We start from the raw sequence: 20,608 nt of genomic DNA, 5'->3' as shown, positions 1-20,608 counted from the left end.
TCTTCTAAGGCCCTAAAAGGGTGTCAGCTTTAATACACTGCTGGAAACGTCATCATAATAATGTTGGTCCAGGATAAACATTAAAACTGACATTGTTTGAGCGTTCAGCTAATGCTTTGAAAAACTCTTACACTCAAACCAACATGTATACCTAAATGTGACTAACAGCAAACCTAATTTGGTAATATATTTATTATTTTGTATAATAACAACTTTGTACAACTTGAAATGCTTACCATTTGTTCCAAAATCTTATGCAGAGTCTTATACAAACTAAGGCATTTTTCCCCAACATTGCAATGCTATGACATCATAACAGTGTGACTGGTCAGTTGCAATGTTGATCCTGGACAAACAATACTGAACAACACCAACACGGGCATATCAGATACACCGCTGGAAACCCTGAACTTAGTCCTTAGCTTAAAGCGAAGCAGCAGCAGTCATGTTGTGGCAGCTTGTGGCCCCTGCTCATCAGCTTTATTTGCAGAATGATAGAAAGCTTCTGCCCCGTGCTTTATTATAGTTGGCAACCATCCAGCTTTTGTTTGCTGTTACCAGTGTGAAATGATGCTAACCGCTAATGAAGCTAACATGATGCTAACAGCATGTGAGAGTGATTTGTAATGTGAAATGCCACTAATCTTTATTTTGTTTTGTGCTGTTTTGTTTTGTGTCTTGTCATCTCATTCTATTTCTTTGCTTCACCTTTTTTACCTTTTTCTGATTTACTTGTTTCTTTTTTTTCTTTTTTTGGCACTTTCATTTCTCCTGCATGACCTTTGATGTTAAAAATCACATAAACACTCATTTAATCTGACCTGCCTGCATTTTTGAATCAATACCTGCTTCATTGATTCCTGAAAACTAATTCACACTTTCTCCTGGTGATTTTTGCTGTTTTTCGGGGTGTGTTTTTCGTGGAATGAACTTTGCCTTGCTGTACTTGGTTCACCTTGATGCCCACCTTACCACCACCACCTCCTCCAACTACCTTCCTTGCACTACACACACCCCCCACCTCCTGCGTCTCTGAACACTTCCCACTTCCCACCCGCCTGTTTGTAGCTCCACCCTCGCTGCCCTGCTCGCCCCCGCCTTCCTGTCTCGACCCCTCCCTCCTCCCACAGGCCTCGCCCCTCCATAGAGATACACCTCGTAGCCATGACGACGGAGGCAATCACAGCCGGGGTAGGTCCCGCTTTATCTGCTAATTGGCCAGATGACACACATCTGGGCTGAGCTGTCTGCTGACAAACCCTGGGTAGGGACCGTTTTCTCTTCAAAGCCAGAAAAGCCTGTCATTACTGGTCTTTAACTTTAAAGGTGGTCTTTAAATGTGTTTAAAAAAAAAAAAAAACATTTTGAATTTAGTCTTTTGTCTGTTGTTTTTCTGTTCATTAGTCCACAACTTGTTTACCATCATATGTCATATCGTATCATTTTATTTAACACCAGCAGCACTCACAAAAAAGTGAGTGTATCAGAATTGGTTTTCAGAGTCATTGCTAAGACAGCTGTCATAGCCCCCCCGTCCTGAAAAGGATAAGCGGAAGAGGATTGCTAATTAATTAATTAACTAATTAATAAAGGTTATATCATTGGGAATTACTGATCTATACCAGGTTTAATTACAGAGTTCCAGGAACAGAGCCATTAAAAATGAAAAACCAACCTGATTTGAATTTGGGCGATCTCCTCTTGCAGGCACCTCCAGTGCACGTAAAGGAACCATTTCCAGCACAGTTGCTCTTGTTCTATCACTCCATGGAAACCCCATTATGACTATATAACTGTCAGCTCTGACTTCACCACAGCCTTCAAACTTTCACAGCCATGAGTGCACACATCAGCTTCTCTCCGTCTGACCAGCGTTGCTATAGTTTTGTATTTTTCATTAGCTTTTTCAATTTTATGTTTTCTTTCAGTTTAGTTTTGTTAGGGTCAGTTTTAGTTTGTAGTTTCAACAAGGCTTTATATTTGTCAGAATAACCATTACTGATACACATGTGAAGGACCTTTAATCCCAGTCATGACATGCTAACCATTCACATCCTGGTTGTGCTGACAAATAAGACTAAAACTAAAGGGAATTCCAGGATATGTTAGTATTTTTCTGTACTGTTTTTCTTTTCTAAGTTGTGCTTTTTACATTTTTATATTTATTTCAAACCAAAATGTTTTCCCCATTGAGCTTTTAGTGCAATAATATAAGGGTGACCGTTTTAGCACACTGGAGGCTATCGAGGAGGTGCATCGCAGGTTGCAGAGAGATATTGAAAAACAGCGGCTGTGCTGTGGAAGCCATCCAGACATGAAGACGATGGTGTTGAATAAGAGATCGGGTATGGTTTTTTATTTTTGATGAAGGAAATCTCGGAACAGATTGTCCTCAATCTAGCTGTGATCCTTGATAATGCTCTGAGTCTTACGGTGTCCTTAGTGGCAGGATGGCTCTTGCCAGCAATGTTCTGGGCTGCCTCCACCACTCTCTGTAGCTGTTGGCATAGCAACTCTCATGCCAAACTGTGGGACTGTGTCCCCCCCTTCATGTTGCTTCCTGTAGTTCTCACTTCTCAGTCCAGTGTACCGGCTCAAATTTGGAGAAAAAAAAGTCTCAGCTATTTGGCAAATAACTGACAATATAATTATTAGTTTTAAACAAGTTTTTGATTTGTTCTTTCTCAAATATTTGTGTGGTCTAATAAATTTGTTGAGCAGAGTACCTCAAAAAAAGTATTTGCCTGTTGTACCTGCAGAAATATGTCACAAATAATTTTTATAATCTTTTATAATTAGCCTGAGTGGCTATTGTAAAAGAAATAAGGAGGAAAGGAGCTGTGGCCTCCTTCAGTTTTCCTCCTCAGTTAAAGAACAAGCAGTAATGTCTGATGATGTGGTGTTGGGCTGGGGTTAGGGTTCTTTAATGTCGGCAGGCATCTGAACGTGCAGACATTTAAACTGCAAACACTGAGATTTAAGGGGAAGCTGAGTTTTTGGGGGGTTTTTTTGTTTTTTTAATCTTGGCGACAGCATTTTGGACAACTTTTTGACACAGAGAGTCTGAGTTTGTGTTCACCTGTGGTTTTAAGGAACTTTCTTGCCATCTCATCAAGCTGCGACTCACTGGCTCCTCTCGTTGGTGCGAATGGGGACTGCAGCGCAACGAGCTCCCTTTCCTTTGAAATTCTGTCACAGCTTTCTCTTCATTTCTCTCGTCCACTGCCACTGTGTGTTTCTTTGCCTCAGACCACATGTTAGGGTGTTTTAGATTAGCTGCTCTGCATGCACGCGCGCGTGCGTACGTTTGTGTATCGAAGCAGCAGACTGTGATCAAAGACGAGCTTCACCGCACTCTGCTTTCATCTCCAGCTGTTCCCGTGTGTGTGTGGTGGCTGTGGACTAGCAGGCGCACGTGGTAGAAGTTAGAGCTGATGCCATGATTTGTGCGTGCGACTGCAGCTGGCTTGTGTAGAAGATCTAGAAGGTCTGAAATTTACATTTTTAAGAAAATAGCTATTGTAACAAACCAAGTGTTTTGTTGCTTCTATATAAGTGAGTGTGTTCTAATGACTGAGAATCATCAAATGCAGCTACTTGCTGATTCAAAGGAAAACCCCAGTGCCTTACAAGCTGGGGTCTAAAAGTCTGACACCTCTGGCCCCACGGTGCAGGAACCACATGTGATCCACAGGTGGCTAACCTGGGGGGAAATTTGCCCACATGAGAGAAATGTGAGATTACGCAATATGCACAACCCCGCAGTTCACTCACAGGAACCCACTGTTTGACTGAACATGCATGTTTGCTGGACTGAGTTTGATCTGGCAGTGTTCTAAAGAGCTTCTTGTCAGGCATACATAGCTTCCCCAGTCTTCAAGTGCTTTCATAAATGCTGAATGAGGTTGATTTTTGTGGAGGAAAGTCCATGATGGTCAGGGCAGACTTTTTCAGTCTAACATAAATGTTTGTAGAAGTAGTCTGCATGCCTAGGTGTTCGATTCTCTATACCTGTGGCCATGGAAGTGATTGGAACACCTGAATTCAGTGGTTTGAATGGGTGAGTGTAAATTCTTGCACTATAGTGTATAATACAGTGTATCTTGGCAAAGCTGTCTGCTCTGCTGCAAATGCACTGAGCTGGGCACACTGAGTAAACCTGTTACTGGTGGACCTTACATCTTACTGAAGTTGTCCTTCTTGCACTTGAGCAAAATAAAAAAAACAATTATTATTAGTTTTTGTTAATGCATTAATACAAAGAATCCCAGCATTTGTTTTCACTTCTGTTCTCATACTTCACTCCAGAAGGAACACTTCTGTTTTGTGTCGGCTTTGTCGTGACACTGCCTGCATGTGTTGTGAGTTAAAATGTCTTAAGTCTAACCATCACACGGCTTGCAGCATCAGAGACCGTATTAGGAAAGTCTGATACTCACACACATACAATTGGAGATGTATGCGTGTGTCTGTGCATGTATGAAGTATCAATGAGTCTGGGTTTCATGTGCGTCTATTTCCGGTTCCTATATTTTAAGCGTCAGATAATGGTCCCTAAAGGGGTATCCTACTTCTACTGAAATAGAGTCCAAGATAGTAGATGGATCACAGCCGGGTCATACTTTGTTTATCTTCATCAGCACCAGTTTCAACTGTAGACCACAAAGTGTGGACATGTTTTGCCTGGTGTGACTTTAGGACAGGGTTCACACTTGGATTAACAGTCAAGTTTGGCTTGGTCATTTAGCTGTAATGTTTAAGGTTGGGTTAAAGGGGATGTGAAAATGCAGTGTGTCGAGGAAGGTGCTCACAGAGCTAGAAGTTATTTTTGTGCGGCCCAGAAGAGAGCTGCGTTTTAGTCGTTTGGTCCATAAAAGGCTCTGATATATTGCGGCAACTCTTAGCTGTGAGCTGTTCACACGCTCGCTGTAATAACTCCTGAATGTTCACAAATCTGTTACTAACCCTCAGAGACTCTTTAAACTTCACTTTCTCACCACTTTCAGTTTTTAAGTCTGACTCATTTTCATTTCACTCTTGTAACATTTTACATGTTCCACTTTTGTGCCCTCGCTATAAAAAAAACGCTTAGAGTGTACTGATACTGAACTTAAAAGTACAGTGATTCGGTCTGTTGATGCTAACTTTCACACTGTAAGCTATCTGACTCACGTCTTTGAGCTGCTGCGCTCTCAGTGTTTGCTGTTGTAAGGAGAGCATCATTAGTTATCTTTCAGTGGTTTCCTGAAACTCTTTTTGTAGCACGACATTTCTACACGAGCCCCTTATGTGTAAGCGTGATAAGATCGTGACTAATGGTCCGTAATGGGTTCAGGCCTCAGGGAGAATGACATCATGCTCCCATCGTCAGTGCGCCTGACCTCATTAGTGACCAATCATCACCTTGTGTGAGTGACTTCAAGTGCAGATGATACTTTGATACTTTGAATACTTGTGTTTTTAAACATGTGACTACTATCATTTTTAAAAACTATGTGCCAGTTTTAAAATTGGTTATGTAAACCATCAGAATCCAAAGTACTTTTGGATTACTTGATGGAATTTGCTGCAGGTTACACTAAAACATGTTTTGTTGCAAATTGTTTTTTTCTTCCTCTTTATACATATGGAAATGACTTCTGATCTCATTTACACTGACTGAGGCAAAATGGAAAAGTGTTGTATGGTCAGACAAATCAAAAGTGGAACTAAAGAGGAGAGGAACCATCCAACTTGTTATCAGCAGTCAGTTCACAGGTATGCATCTCTGATGGTACGATAGCAGCGTCGATGTGGAAATGTATATACAGGTTTTAGAGCAGCACGTGCTCCCATCCAGACGACACCTGTGTCAGGAAAGTCCTCCATATTTCAGCAAGACAATGCTAAACTGGAAGTATTACAGCAGCGTGGCTTCATAGTAGAGGATCTTTCACCAATTATAATCTTTCCACACATTCTGAAATGTAAAATACAACAAAGAAGAAGCTCTTTAGCAGCTACAATCCTGTATCAGTCAGTTACTACATGTATGATGTAAATTGAGATGCTACAGTGTGGTAAACACAACTTTTTTGAGACCTGTTGCTGCCATCATATTCCAATTGAGCTAATATATTTTATTCTGTGTTATGCTATAAATAAAAGGATTTATGAGATTTGCATATATTTGCATTGTTTAAATTTACATTTTGTACAGCGCCCCATCTTCTTTGGAATCGGGTTTATGTAATCAAAGGTCAGGAGCATTTAATCAATTGTAATCAAAAAGGCAATCAGCCAGTCTTTCACAGTATACTAACCTGATTGGATTCCCTTCAGATTTGAACAGCTACTGTGTAACAGCCTGTTATATCAGCTCCTGCTGTTTTTTAATCATTCAATCATCCAAAGTCAATTTTCATTGCTTTTTGTGTTTATCCTTGGAAAATGTGGTTACTTTTGCTTTTCAAGTCTTGTCTTGTCTTGTCAAGCCTGCGTGTGGCTTTTTCATCTCATTTTACTTTCATTATTGGAGAATTGGCCTCAGTTCTGCTGCCCAAGCCGAGGCCTGTAGTCCTGGAGGAGACAGCAGCTGGAGCTAAAGTGAGATCTAAGAGGAGGAAATATAAACTCTGTTCCCCCACAGTCATGGAGAATTTGAGGTCCTTGGGCAATAACATGGGCGTGCTTTGGTGAGCTGACGTTTCTACTGTACACTTTCACACTAGCTTCAGCCTGAACCAACACACTGTTTGGATCTCTCTATCAGCTGAATCAGAGAGCATCCAGATGACATATGGTGAATGGTTATGGATAATAAATGGATCTCAACCACCTCTGCACCACTTAATGACAAGCACCGGAGCCGTGGACATTATGAAAGATGGCTGCAGCCACCATGATGAAAGATGTTCCACACTTAATCTTCTTCTTTGATTAATATTATTTATTTATTGCCTTTTATGTAAACACAGCCTGGGATACTCTGTCAGTATTGCTGCAGTTTGTAGTCCAAATTCTGCTTAGATTGAAGTGTTTAATTTTTTTATGTTACCGGTTACAAATAAGGAGGGTATTTGTAGTATTTGGAGGAAAACACCAACAAGCAGGACTTTGAAAGCCCCCCCATGAAAAAAAAACCTTCAGAGAAGAGGCACAGAAAAAAGATGCTACAGGCTCAGAATGTCCAGATGGCAGAGAGACAGAGAGATATTTAGAGAGAAGAGGAGGAAGATGATGAAGAGGAGGGAGTGTTGAGCAGCTTGTAGCATGACGTGACCCAGAATATAAACCAAGTGAGAGAAAACCGTTTGCCCTTCACCATATCCCCCTTCCCCTTCGTCTCAAACAGAGAGCTCAGGCCAACCAAATGATTTTTCACACTAAGACTGTATTCCATTGTCCTTTACTGGACCCCAGCTCCTCCACCTGCTGTTTCACCAGAGGAACTAGGCTCCAAGGTCCAGGTAGATTATTTTACCAACTCAAAAAAAAAACCGTCAACTTGATTGATGGGTTTAGTCAAAGAGCTTCATTCAGTTCCAGAGGAATGTCAGTGTTGACAGTGCAGAGTTGAAATGTGGGTAAAACTGTTGAAAACATTCACACCCTGAAGCCCTCTCATCTTCTCCTCCTCAAAACATGAGAAGACCCCCACTGAAAAGCCTGGAGCTCCCTCCTGTGGTCACTCAGTGGAACTGCACATTCACAGGCAGTGTTCAGCTTCATTCAGCTGTAAGAGGCTGATGTATGCCTGTGGAAAATAGGACAGTGAAGAGGTGAATGATTCAGAGTTTAGCGGTGTGCCTTTCATGTGTGTGGGTGTGTATTTTGGTTGTGTGTGTGTGTAGGAAGAGACCAAGCGTGTTTCACACTCTGTCCTCCTACACACTAAAAATAAAAGTGCATCTTGTCACCTGCTTTTCTAATCCGAGCTTCTCTTCACTTTCTGCTCCAGTTGTTGATATTATTTAAATTGAAGCTGTAACAGTCCACTCCCAGCAGCTGTTTTGATCTTTAATTTATGCTTTTAGTTGGTTTTTTTTTCAGACAAAAGTAAAGCGACTCTGCAAATATTTACATATTTATTTTAATCTCCTCAAAAGAACGAAAGAGCCGCCATCTGTCTGTTTTTTTTTTTTGAGGGTATGATTGCAAACTAAAGATCTGGTATGTGGGAGTATTTTGTTTTATATATATAAGCAAAAGATTTATTTAGATGGCAGCAGAGAAGCTGGAGAGTAAATGTAACAAGGATGGCGTGGGGTGTTGATGGTGATTTGCTTTTTTGCTGAGAGGCAGCAGGACAGTAAGCGGACAAGAAACTTTAGAAGGACTGGTATCTGGGGCAGCAGCTGGGTGAGTCTGACTGAAGGGAACACATCCACCTGCCAGGCCCTCTAACACTCACTAATTAACACGTCTCTCATCTGTTTCATCTGTTTTTAGACACAAAAAGACTGTCTCGCTGCTTGAGCCTCAGCTCTGTAGGCCTGGCAACTATAGAACTATTACCTGATTAATAGATCAGCACATTAAAAATCTGAGTGCCTGGAAGGTTTTTGACTCTTTTCCAGGCCTTGAAAGACCACAGCACATGAGAGACACAGAGGATTTAACGTTTATTAATCAGTCTGTCTGGGCTTTTTTCCCCGCTGCAGGCTGTTTATTCGAGCCCTGATTCCTCCTCACATGACGGCTCCTGTGACAGAGCGGGAGCGAGCAGCATGCTGAGCTCTGACTGCACGAGTGCATGTGAATGCTGTGCTTGTGTAAACTTTCCACAGAACAGCTTTTTTTTCCCCTCCCGCGTCAGTTTGTGTCACACTGTCATTCTGGGATGTTTGTCTGCATCAGGCTGAAGCGCCGCTCGCACTAAAACACATCCGCTCCCTGAGCCACTGACACAGTGGAGGAACTGAAGTGCAGCACTGAGGCCCAGTATTTAAAAAATGAACATTACTTTTAACTTTGAGTCATGCAAAGCTACTGTAGTAGTCCTAGGATACAAATATGGAGGTTTTTTCCTTTTAATTGGCTGTCCCCTTTCCCAGGTTTTGACAGACTTTCTTTTCTCCGTCGGTGCTCCAAAGTCTTTGTGGATTTTGATCCTGCTGTGTGATTTAGTTAAAAGGAGTCTAAATTTGTGTTTTAAAGACTTGCTACTCCATTTTTAGTTTCAGTAGAATATTTAATATCTTGCAGTCTATCAGCTGCTTTAGAAGGTGTTTGCTCATTGTTTAAATGCACTGCTGGTATTTATTGTGGCCTATGAATATTAGATTTCCCGCCTCCAGTGGCAGCTTTTAAGTCTCTGCTCATCACAGCGAATCTCTCCTTCCTCAGACGTCTGCTGTCCTTGTTTTATCTCTAACTCGTACTAATTGTGTACTCCTGCAAATGCTTAATGTGTTATGTTCCATTTTCTTTTTTTGTTGCTGCAGTGTTCCTGCGGAGCCACAAGAGCCTGGAGTCTGTGGATCCTCAGTTCACCATGAGAAGAAAGATGGAGCAGCTGCGGGAGGAACTGGAGCTCATGGAGCAGCTGAGAGATGTGAGACAAGCTAATGTTCTTTTATTTTTTTATGTTATTTGAGTGGGGAGTGGATGGGAGTGTTATAGATCTGATATGAGCTTATGTCAAACGTATTCAGCCTGCATGACTGAGTTTAAGCAGGTTTTCACCCTGGTCAGACTAAATATCTGTCTCCATAAAAGACTTCATTGTATCTTAACTGAAATATGATCTGATGCAGATTTGGATCATAAACCCGGAGCTCCTCTTCTGATTTAAAATGTCTGGCGCCCTGCATTGAACCACAGGGTTTTGTTTTTTGTTTTGTTTTCTTAGCTCAGCATTTTATCAGCTCAATGAAATCTCACTGACTGAAAATTGCAAATATATATCTACAATATATCTGTTATATAATAATAATAATAATATTAATGGTAATAATATACAATTATATCTTTATATTTATGACAAGTGCATCAAATGACCTGGATGTCTTCTTTAGACATATATTTGTTTCTGTAAGCCAGAGGTGTCAAACATAAAATCAGGCACCAGGAACAGCCCGGAAAACACTTTGAATGAATGCATTGAATGGCTTTGGAAATTATGAAGGAGGGCATGAACTTTGGACTTTTAACTGTATTTTTAGTTTTACAACTTTTGCCACTGGTAAAGACCTCCCACATAGCCATTTATACTACACCAAAAGTAATAAAATGATAGATAAGCAAAAGTTCCTGTTTTCTTACTACCTACTGTAGATACATGACAGATGGGCAATGCGCTACCAGAACTTTCTCTGTAAAAGAGTTGCGCTTACAGAGCAGCAGCATGTCTTCGTGTAGAAAAACTGAAACATACTACTGAAATTGCGCTTGTTTTTGGCACTTTTGGTTTGGCCTCTTCGGATCAGAATGGGCTGTATGTGGCCTGCATGCAAGTGAAATGTATGTTGGAATGTGATGTAACCAACAGACTTAAGGATGGTTATAATTAGTTAACCTTTAAACTAAAGAAAACTTTAAAGGCTGCCAGCTGTCAGGAAAGTCCTGTTTTGTTTCTTTTTGGTTCGTTTTTTTTTTTTTCATGTGAAGGAACTCAGAGCTAAACTAATCTCCCACTTGTGTTTTGCCACACTGAATGTAATGTGTTCAGATTTACTGTGACTCAGAGCTCTGCTATTTGGAGCGCAAAAGAAAACACTCAAACGTTCATTAACTGCATCTTTGAGCTTAACCCCATCAAAGCTACGGTTTTCGGGCAAATTCTGAATTTCAGTCATCTAAGTGAGTTTATGGAGGTTTGTTTTGGACGATATCATCAGGATGTCTGATTCTCTGTTTTCTCTCACTGTATAATACTGTGATCCAGTCCTTTTTACTCACACAAAGCCACTTGCATTGTTTGCTCAGAGCATCGAGAGCAGACTGAAGGTCGTCCTTCCTGAAGACCTTGGTTCGTCTCTGATGGACGGCGTCGTGCTCTGCCATCTGGCCAATCACATTCGCCCGCGCTCTGTCGCCAGCATCCACGTCCCCTCACCTGCAGTGGTACGTTTCACTGACAGTTGCAACCTTTGACCCTTAGCATAATCACTGGATGAGCGTTCAGTTTCCCATTATCCCCTTTAAAGTGTAAAAAATACAAAGTTGTGTTTCTAAGTGTAGCTCAGTAAGTTGTTATATTTGTCTTCCAGCCCAAACTCAGCATGGCCAAGTGTCGGAGGAATGTGGAGAACTTTCTGGATGCCTGTAGAAAAATAGGTGTACCAGAGGTAAGAAGTGCCTCTTTGTACATTAATAACACCTTTACTAGAAGCCATGGCCTCTCTGAACTGGGGGCTGATTTCAAGTTGCATGACTTCCAAAACTGACTTAAAGTATAATCAGTTATTACACACCCAGACTCTGAGTCTGTCTGACGCTGCAGTTATCAGGTAATACCATGATGGCTACCGTGCAGCCCCACTGCTGCTGAAGGACATTTTGTAAGTCTGTGCAGGGATTTAAACCAGCAACCTCCAACCTGAAAATGCCCCCAGTTCTTCAGAGAAACTCCCAACTGAGTCCATTTCAGCCTGATTCAGCGGGTTGTTGGCTTGTTGTTGATACAATAAGTCAAAAGAAATGTGAAAGTGTCCTGCACAAATCAGATCTCTTCAGTGTTAGGGCTATGATTTTACTTTAATGACACTCTAGCATTGGCACCTTCCATTTTCTTGTAATTTATGTCAGAATGTGAGGTGAAAACTACAATTAAAGATTTTTGCCGGACACTAAATTATAAACCAGACATGGAAGGAAAGCTGATGGTTCTGTGTGTCTAAAAGCAACTTTTTGCAATGTCATTCTTGAGCAATTAGAACTGATAACACAGTTGCAGTTTTTTTTTTACCTTTATGCCACTGAACAATAAGTAGAGCAGTCTGACACAGGTTGAACCCAAATCTTACGAAAAACTTTAAAACCACTCAGCTTTTTCCCACGGCTGGTTAAATATCCTTCCTGCCTCCTTTTTGTTCTCATGGCTGTCTAATGGGGTCGTTTAACTTCAACAATGCTGACTCATCATGTCATCGCTGCCTGCAGCTTACAGCTTCCTCCATCATGACAGGAGTCAATCAAAGTGGCAGCTCCAGTCTGGTGCAGAGCATGCTGGGCTGATTGTGTTTACTCCATGTGCGTGAACACACTTGTAGAAGTTCAGATTTGACTTTCCACCTCTGCACTGATTTAAGGAGTGTTGTTGTCCAGACTGAGAACATATGATGTTTCATGCAGGTTTTTGTTCATAGACCCTGTGTGATGGATTCTGATAATAAAAAATAATAATAACACAGATTTAAAGTGAAAGTTCAGCAGTGTGCACAGTGATTAGCTAGATGTTCAGATGGTTACCAATCTTTAAATGCACACTTGATGGACCTTTTTATAAAAATAAAGTCACTTGAAACTCGAAGACTTCCTTAAATGGAATTTAAGCCCTTTGAAAATAAAATAAAACTATAGTGAGAATGTAAAGAAACAACCACTATGAAGTGTGTCTGTGTGTCGTGTTGCAGAGATGTCTGCCGAGTCCATATCAGGCTGGAATAGGTTCCAGATACACTCTCGTGTAATATCACTTTGAACCACAAGATGGTGCGCAGACCCTTTAGTGCAGGGGTGGGCAACACCAGGCCTCGAGGGCTGGTGTCCTGCAGGTTTTAGATTTCACCCTTGGTCAACACACCTCGATTAAATGATTAGTTCATTACTAGGCCTCTGGAGAACTACAAGACATGTTGAGGAGGTAATTTAGCCATTTGAATCAGCTGTGTTGGATCAAGGACACATCTAAAAGCTGCAGGACACCGGCCCTCGAGGCCTGGAGTTGCCCACCCCTGCTTTAGTGGTATCGGCTCAATACCCCCTTGAGACATTCCAACATTTTTCAGGTTAGCCTTCAGCCTCGGTCAACAGTCTTTTTTCTAGTGACCAGATCGAAACTAGGTCACTAGAGAGAACTGTGTATTCCCTGACTGGTTTAGAAGTGGCTGCAGGCTGACATCAACTGCAAACAGGGTGCTCTGAAACCCTTGTGATTGCTTTGTTTGGTGGTCGATGGCTGCAGTTACCTGTAGATTGATGGAAGACACCAACCTGTCTGCCTTTTAGTCTTCAAATTCGAAACCAAAAACATTTGCCTTCACAGTAAGAGTTGTGCCTTACCTCTGCAACAGATGCATTTCAAAAGGTGTAGCTTTTATGTTACACTCTAGCAACCACTTGCCCACTGGTTGCCGAATACACATTCTTGTCTAGCAACCAGTGGATACCAGGGGGAATCACTAACTGGCCTCTACGCCTTTTAGAATGAGGCCTTAGCAACTGATTTCATGGCAACTGCCAGCAAACACTCAAGGAATACACATTTTTCCCTAGCAACTGAAAGCTGGGCAGATGGTCACTGACTGCTCTCTAGGTCTGTGACTGAGGTCTTAGTAACATGAAGTTACTAAGGTCAAATACCAAGAAGTCAACTTTCAAGACTGCAACCTGTGGATAGCTACCCTAAAACCTTTTGGTAAAGTGCTGCCACCTTATGGTGAAAGACTAAATTAAAGCCAGTAGCTGGTTAGCTTATGATAGCATAAAGACTGTACACAGATGAACTGATTTTTCTGAGGAAAAAAATCAGTTTGTCATTTTGACAGCTGTTTCGTATGCATTTTGGGTCTCCATAGGAAACATATTTTTGTGCTTTCATTTTTTATTCTAATTATGTGAAGTTGAGTTTTGACGCTCACGCTCTTCCTTAAATATTAAGGCAGATTATACCTTATTAGGTTGAAAATAGCTCAGCATTTGAAATGCCGCTGTCTCTCCATTGTCCTTTGTCACTCATGAACCAATCAAAATTGGGAGAGGGCAACATTTACAACATGTCAGCTGCAAATAATTGTAGAAGAGAAAACTTAGGCTCGCTTTTGCTAGATTTCTATAATTTTACATAACAATAAATGTTTGAAATGTGTGCTGTGGAAATGAGATCATGGACAGTGTCTGTGGACACCAACTATAATGCAACATTAGTCCAAAGACCTGGGTCATTACCAAGGTACTTATGTTTCCCAGCAGGCTGTGCAGAATTAAAGTCTACAGTCAGGAAAGAAAAGTGAACACAGAGGGGTGTACACCTGCTGTTACATCTCAGCACACCTATATTTCAAGACTACCTGACAGGTGGACTTTGTTACCACTATACTCATCCAGGCTGGCTGTTTCCGCTTGTTTCCAGTTTTTAGTCTGTAGCTTCATTCTGCAAAGCAAGATCAGTCTCAAGGAAAGCAAGAAAAACTACTCATTCTGCTTTTCTGCAACTGTAGAAACAGAAAAAGTATTCTTCATATTTAGAGAAAGACTGGCTTTAGAGGTAGAACGGCTACAGATCTAGAGTTGAGGTCACATTCACAGGCTCCGTTTGCCAGTTTAAGAGAAACAGGAGTACGGATTTGTAACACGGTGCTGCTCAAGGGTGCAGGTTATTTGGGGAAATGCAAATATTAGATTGTTTTTTCTGCAATCTAGCATTAAAGCAGAAAAGTAAACAGCAGCATGTGTGAGACATGTCAGGGTTAATTGGTCATTTTATTACACTTTTTGATTGGTAGCTTGATTTTTTTATTTAATGTTATGTTGACATCTGTGTGTTTGTTTTGGGTTTGTTTTTTTGCTCTCTTATCTGTTAGAAAATTAAAGTTCAAAGGTTTAACCTGCATTGACCTTTTGACCTCCATCTCTGCTTGCTGGCTGTTTTCTGGCCTCTGTGTTCGTTAGCCGCCGTTTAAGCTGCAGCCTGACTGTTTTACTAGCAACGCTTCTGCAAAGCTTCCCTGCGCTTACGTGCTAACAGCTTCTATGCTAACGCACTGGCCTGCTGCACTGGCTCTCCCATTAGCCACCTCACCTCTTCATCACTGGACTGCTTACTGGGAGGACAAAGGGTTCTGCAGAGGTTTTGAGCCATCCTCTCAGTAAGCATCCCTCCTTCCCCTGCTTGCCTCACCACCAGCTCCTTCACTCTGTGACCTTTGACCTCTGTATCCATTGGTTAACTTTCTGCCTTTTCTCTTTTTTACTTTCCGGCTGGATCGCACCACGTATCCCTCCTCCTTTCCCTTGTCTTCTTCTCTTCATCAACCTTCTTGCTTTTTGTGGAGAATATTTAACCTTTTCCTCATTTCTCAAACTTCAATCCATTTTTTTTATCTATACACTTGTGTTTTCCTTCACTTGTTGCCTTTTTTCCTCCTCGTGTCTTTAACCTTTCCATCATATTCTCTCATTTGTTTCATCACACATTCCCTACATTCCATTTTATTGCCCTATATTTCTTTCTTCTCTGTCCTATTTCATCTTTCCCATCTTTGCTCCCTTCATTCCTTCTCTTCCAACTTCTCCCACTATTTTTCTTCCTTCCTCATTCACTTCCTCATTTCTTCCCTCCTTTCTTCCTAATGGGGGCAACAGTCGTCCCTCTGCTCACCTTATGACATCATCCAGTGCCGCCTGCAGCCAGTTCGCACGACGGTTCGGGCGCTGGTTGCCTTGGATCCAGACAGGAAACGGGAGGAGGCAATCTCGCCTGCAAACCCCACTTCCCCTGGGGCATCAGAGACTCCCTTATTAGTTTCTGTAACCACTCAAACTCCGCCTCCTGCCTGGCAGATCTGGGACCTTATTGGTTCGAGCTTGGTTCACATCCTCTGCCTTGTTCTGCTCTTCGTGGCCTATAGTTGGACCGAGCTGACGTAACCGTGACACCTGCAAGCTCTGCCTTCTTTCTGCCCAGGCTCCTCCTCCTTATTTCTGCTGAATTTGTGTCACACGGGTGGAAAAAAAATTTCATTTAGTGGCTCTAATCACTCATCTGTTATTATTCGGTCAGTGTTGCAGTAATTAAGTGTTAAATTGCATTCTGTGTGGTGCTAAAATAAGAAAGAGGAATACTTCCCGTGAACATAATGGTCGATACAGTGAGTCTGTTTTTGGAGTCTCTGATTGTCAGCCAGTCACCACATGTAACCATGGCGATCTGTCAAACAAGAAGCTGAAATAAACACATGACAATCTAATTTCCTCACATAGAATCTATAATATTTCTATTATTTTTAATGAGCACCATCCCATGTGACACAAATGCAGCATCAGCATGAGCAGATGCCTCTTCTTTTATCCTCCTTTTATCCTATGACGTCTTTGCAATAAACTGACACATAACAAAAGCAGGGCATGCAGAGTAATAGGTTATCTGAAGTCAATGATGTCTTATCAACATGTTGGCCAGCAGAGATAATAACATCTGTGCAGGACGGAGGGCTTATTGCTTTTCTCTGGGTCACGTCCGTCCGGGGCTCTGAAACGGTTGAATTCCACTGAAATTTCTTGCAGAGGGAGTGAATACGCCAGTATTTGTACCACTTCCATAGCAGTGATCAGATTTTTAGTTTGGATTAGTGGGCAGTATTTTGCAGCCTTTTGGAGGTCTAGTGGTGAACTGACTGGAAAAGAAGCTCTGAAATATTGTCTGGAAATATTTAAAAGGTGTGATCAAAGAGTTCGGGAAAGATCACTATAAAAATCCAAAACCATGCTGCATTTAAATTTGGCCCCTTCTTCACTTTCAACCTTATCTTCTATTCTTAGACAATAGCTATTTATAGGTTTCTCCCTGAAAGTTCTCTTAGGACCATTTGCTCTGTAAACACATTCACCACAGTTTTCAGACCTGTGAGAGCCAACATTACATTCTGTTTCAAACATTAAACCTTATTGCTGGTGATGACATTTAATGCTCTGACTAGAACTGAGCACTTCAGTTTAAGGGGTCCACAGTTCCAAGGTCCAGAGGAGGCACTTCAGGTTTGAAGAATGACGAGGAACATGCTGCCTTTTTTTTCTGAAGTGTTCACATTGTTGAGCTTCATGGATTCATACCCCAGAATCAAATACTGAAGCTTTCTGGGGCATTGAAAGGAGACTGTTCGGTGGAACCAGCCTTATTTTGTAGTGTGTACTAGCTAAATGCAGGAGTTTTTTGTCCACAGAAAGACAACCTTCACTTTGGTTTTTTACAATACAATTTTATTTATATAGCACATTTAAAACCACACACCTTGTCCAGTTTGCAATAATTTTAAAGCAAAAAATAAAAAGACATAAAATATATCAGTGAACGATCAGTCTTTGAACGCACTGGAGGAGATCCAGCACCCATTAGTGCAAGTGCACAGGGACAGAACAGGACTTCAGGGAAGGAGTCTAAAAATAGTAGGTACTCTGAAAGCGGTCCAGAGATGCACAAGAAGATGAACTTGAAGTGGGGCCAAACTTAAAATGGGAGTACTTTTTCTTTTTAGGCTCTTTAAAAGCCTATACCCAGTTTTTAACCTGCACTGGTGTGGTGGTTTACATACCCTCAGTCAAATTACTTCTTGGTCTGATAATAAAACGTCCCTGTGCTTACAATAGCTGAGGTTGCTTCTTGTGTGTAAGATTTACTTTAAGTTAATGTGGGAATTGATACCCCAAAGAACTTTCCCCATCTTGTAAGCTTCCAAACACCACCTACACCACTACAGTAGCAGAACAGAACACATTCACTCTCAAGTTGAATGACAGATGATGGTAGTCTGTAAATATCGAAGACACAGCCAGGTTTTGAGGTCAGACAATTAAGATGTGATTAAAGTGGAGAATTTCAGCTGCAATTCAAGGAATTTAATGAAATTATTATATTAATTGTTTAGAAATTATATTTTATACACAGATTCCCTTTCTCAGAGGCTTAATATGTGGTGATTGGATAGTAAAACAAAAAAACTGTTCACAGCCAGGTAAGGACTACTCCTTCATTATTCCATGACAGATTAGGCAGATTATAGATCTGTTTTACCTAAGACACGAAAACATAATGGCCGTAATCATTCAGTTATATTTTATTGAAAGTGAAAATGGCAAAAACTTCTAGGAACTGGGATTTTTTATAAAACTATATCTTAAAAAATTCTCAGAACTATAAATTCAAAACATTTAAACTAAAACTAGTGTGTGCATTCAGAGCAGTGGTAGGAAACCTTGCGCGTCTTTCCCGCACTCAGGGACATGACAGCTCAGGGGCCCTTTTGATCTTAAGATCCACCAGCCTCTCTTTTTATTCTCTCAGTTAGATCTCAGTTACTTTAATTTCAGTTAGTTCAGAATAAATAGATTATAATTTGTTTGTTTGTAGATTATTGTTACACTGCAGGTGCAAATGTAATGTACTTGGTTTCATGTAGCACTTTTCTAATCTTACTAGAATACTGTAGCTACAAGTCAAACTTTAACTATAAATTCATATAGCACTTCATTACCTTTGCTTCCATGGCAAATTTAGAATCGCCAGTTACCATGATACCTGTGATAGTTTCCCCCATGAACTCTGTCACCACCATAAAAAAAATACTCACAGACATGACATATATTCCATATTTGTCCCACACTGGGGACTCAGCCTCAGTACGCCTGAATGTGCAAACATTTGCAGCATCTTTACAATATAAAATTTTAAAATCTTCTAATTTTACTGTGTTCTGGGTTACTTTAGGTGAAGTCAATCAATTTTCAATGCTGTGCAATGTCAAAATAGTTCAAAATTCATCTTAACAGTATAAAGGTTCAGGAGGTGGGAGTATCACATGTACAATCAATGAACATCTCCATGAATGGAAATACAGAAGGCTAAAAGAAGGAGCAAATCACTGGTTAGACTTAGAAACAGTAAGCCCAGGGTAGAGTTTGTTGGAAACATGTAAAAGAGCCTGCACAGTTATGACAAATAGTCCTTTAGACAACGAAACAAAGATCAACCTGTATCAGAATGATGGGGAAAAAAGAGCAATGGCTCATGATCCAAAGCAAACCACATCATCTGTCAAACAGCGTAGAGGGAATGTTATGGCACCGACCTTTAAGATCACCATGATTGATGTTTGATGATTTGATTGCTGATAAAAGTAGGAGGATGAATCGTGTACTCTGGTCAGATTCAGCCAAATGCAGCAAAACCGATCAGACAGCGTTACACAGTTAAAATTGACAATGATACAGAGCATAACGTTTTCTCAAGGTAAAGAAATTAGATATTCTTCAACTCAGTCATCTTAACCGATAAGAGCAGCTGTTCAGTTACTGAAGATGAAACTGAAGACACAAAGACCCAAATGAAGGTGGCCGCAGTAAAGACCGAGCAAATGCTGTGAATCCAGGGGTGGAGCATAACGGTATTTGTTTATATCCATAAATGACTTTGTCGTTGACAGCAAAGTATTTTCATCAATGTATTGAAAACAATCTTTATATTTCAAATCATGTAAGTTTGTCCACTTACTTCTGAGCCTCTGAAAGTGGTTGACTGTGTGTAAAAATGCAATACTTTTGTTAAACCCCTTGAATTAAAGCCGAAAGTCTCCACTTCAAACACATAATTTTGCCTCTGTACACCACTGTGGTGTACAAAGAAAATGCCACTGTATTAAGACATTTGGCTGTTGTATAAAAATCAGGCAAAATCTCAGTTAAATTAATCTTCATGTTTTCTTAAATGGCATCTAATCTCACGCTGCTGTATTTTTACTGCATTTCACACTACAATGAGTGTTACAGTTAATGATAATATTAATGCCATGATGATTTGTCAAGTATTAATATGGAGGTAAAAATTGCAGACCTCCAAACTGGCTGCTACAGTACTGCTGAGGTCCTGTTTTATCATATGTGAACTTTTATCCGACGGCCCCCTGCTCTTTTGGAGTTTTTCTTATAGACTGACTGAAGTTATAGACTTGAATATGATTGATCCCGAGTATCAGAATGGGTGAACTACAGAAGCACAGGTTTCCTGTATGGAGACGCTCACCATTACAGAGCCACACAAACAGTATTTGCTGTTTTTCTAACGTCTAAAGTCTTGAAGCAAACGGAAGCCATATTTCACTTGTTGATTATTCAAAACTAGTTGGACGTATTTTCATGTGTTTATTTGCCTAAAGGATTATTTAAAAGCTCTATTTATGAGATGTGTGATGTTTTGAAACTTGAGGAAAATGTGAATTTTATTTATTTTGCGTTTGTCCAGCACCTGCAGAGAGAACTTTTTAAGTTACATCACTGAGCTCTGCTGCACCCTGATATGCAATGTGACTGTTTCTGGAGAATATTTGAAGGGCTAAACTAACCCGATGAGTTTATGAGTTATATATTAGTCTTCTGTATATGGAGCAGTTGCAGACTGTTCTGTTTGAAATGAAAACTAAAGGAATGTGGACATGTGCCCACTGAATCTTTAAAGACACAGCTATGCCTGACAGCTCACTGGGTGAATGAGAACAGAAGTCTTCTCCAGTATTTATAGTTTATAGTTGTGATGGTATGGAAATGGTAAATATCTTTATGTATGAATGATCGCCATGAAGCTGGACAACAGAATTAGCTTTTGAACAATGTGATTATTTGAAGTAGTTTACTGCTTGTTCAAATTCCATGAAATGATTTGAACAGTAAATGTGATTTGCTGTCGATGCCACATTCT

The 20,608-nt window shown here is 40.7% G+C and overlaps 1 protein-coding gene across 3 annotated transcripts in view; it reads left to right on the top strand.

Annotated features, from left to right (window-relative positions):
* lrch1 (leucine-rich repeats and calponin homology (CH) domain containing 1) overlaps nt 1–20,608 on the top strand; it is a 91,941-nt gene that overhangs the window by 68,157 nt on the left and 3,176 nt on the right. For 2 of the 3 annotated variants that reach the window (XM_039600020.1, XM_031746638.2), the window contains exons 15-18: nt 1,069–1,191; nt 9,426–9,535; nt 10,909–11,046; nt 11,193–11,270. In XM_039600020.1, the coding sequence (XP_039455954.1) occupies nt 1,069–1,191; nt 9,426–9,535; nt 10,909–11,046; nt 11,193–11,270 (449 nt within the window). The remainder of the gene's footprint in view (nt 1–1,068; nt 1,192–9,425; nt 9,536–10,908; nt 11,047–11,192; nt 11,271–20,608) is intronic. The other variant, XM_039600021.1, reaches the window with a different exon arrangement.

The sequence above is a fragment of the Oreochromis aureus genome, linkage group 16 (genome assembly GCF_013358895.1).
Source record: "Oreochromis aureus strain Israel breed Guangdong linkage group 16, ZZ_aureus, whole genome shotgun sequence".
NCBI classification, from domain to species: domain Eukaryota; kingdom Metazoa; phylum Chordata; class Actinopteri; order Cichliformes; family Cichlidae; genus Oreochromis; species Oreochromis aureus.
The sequence above is the reverse complement of the archived record's forward strand: the minus strand, read 5'-3'. Positions and strand labels throughout refer to the sequence as shown.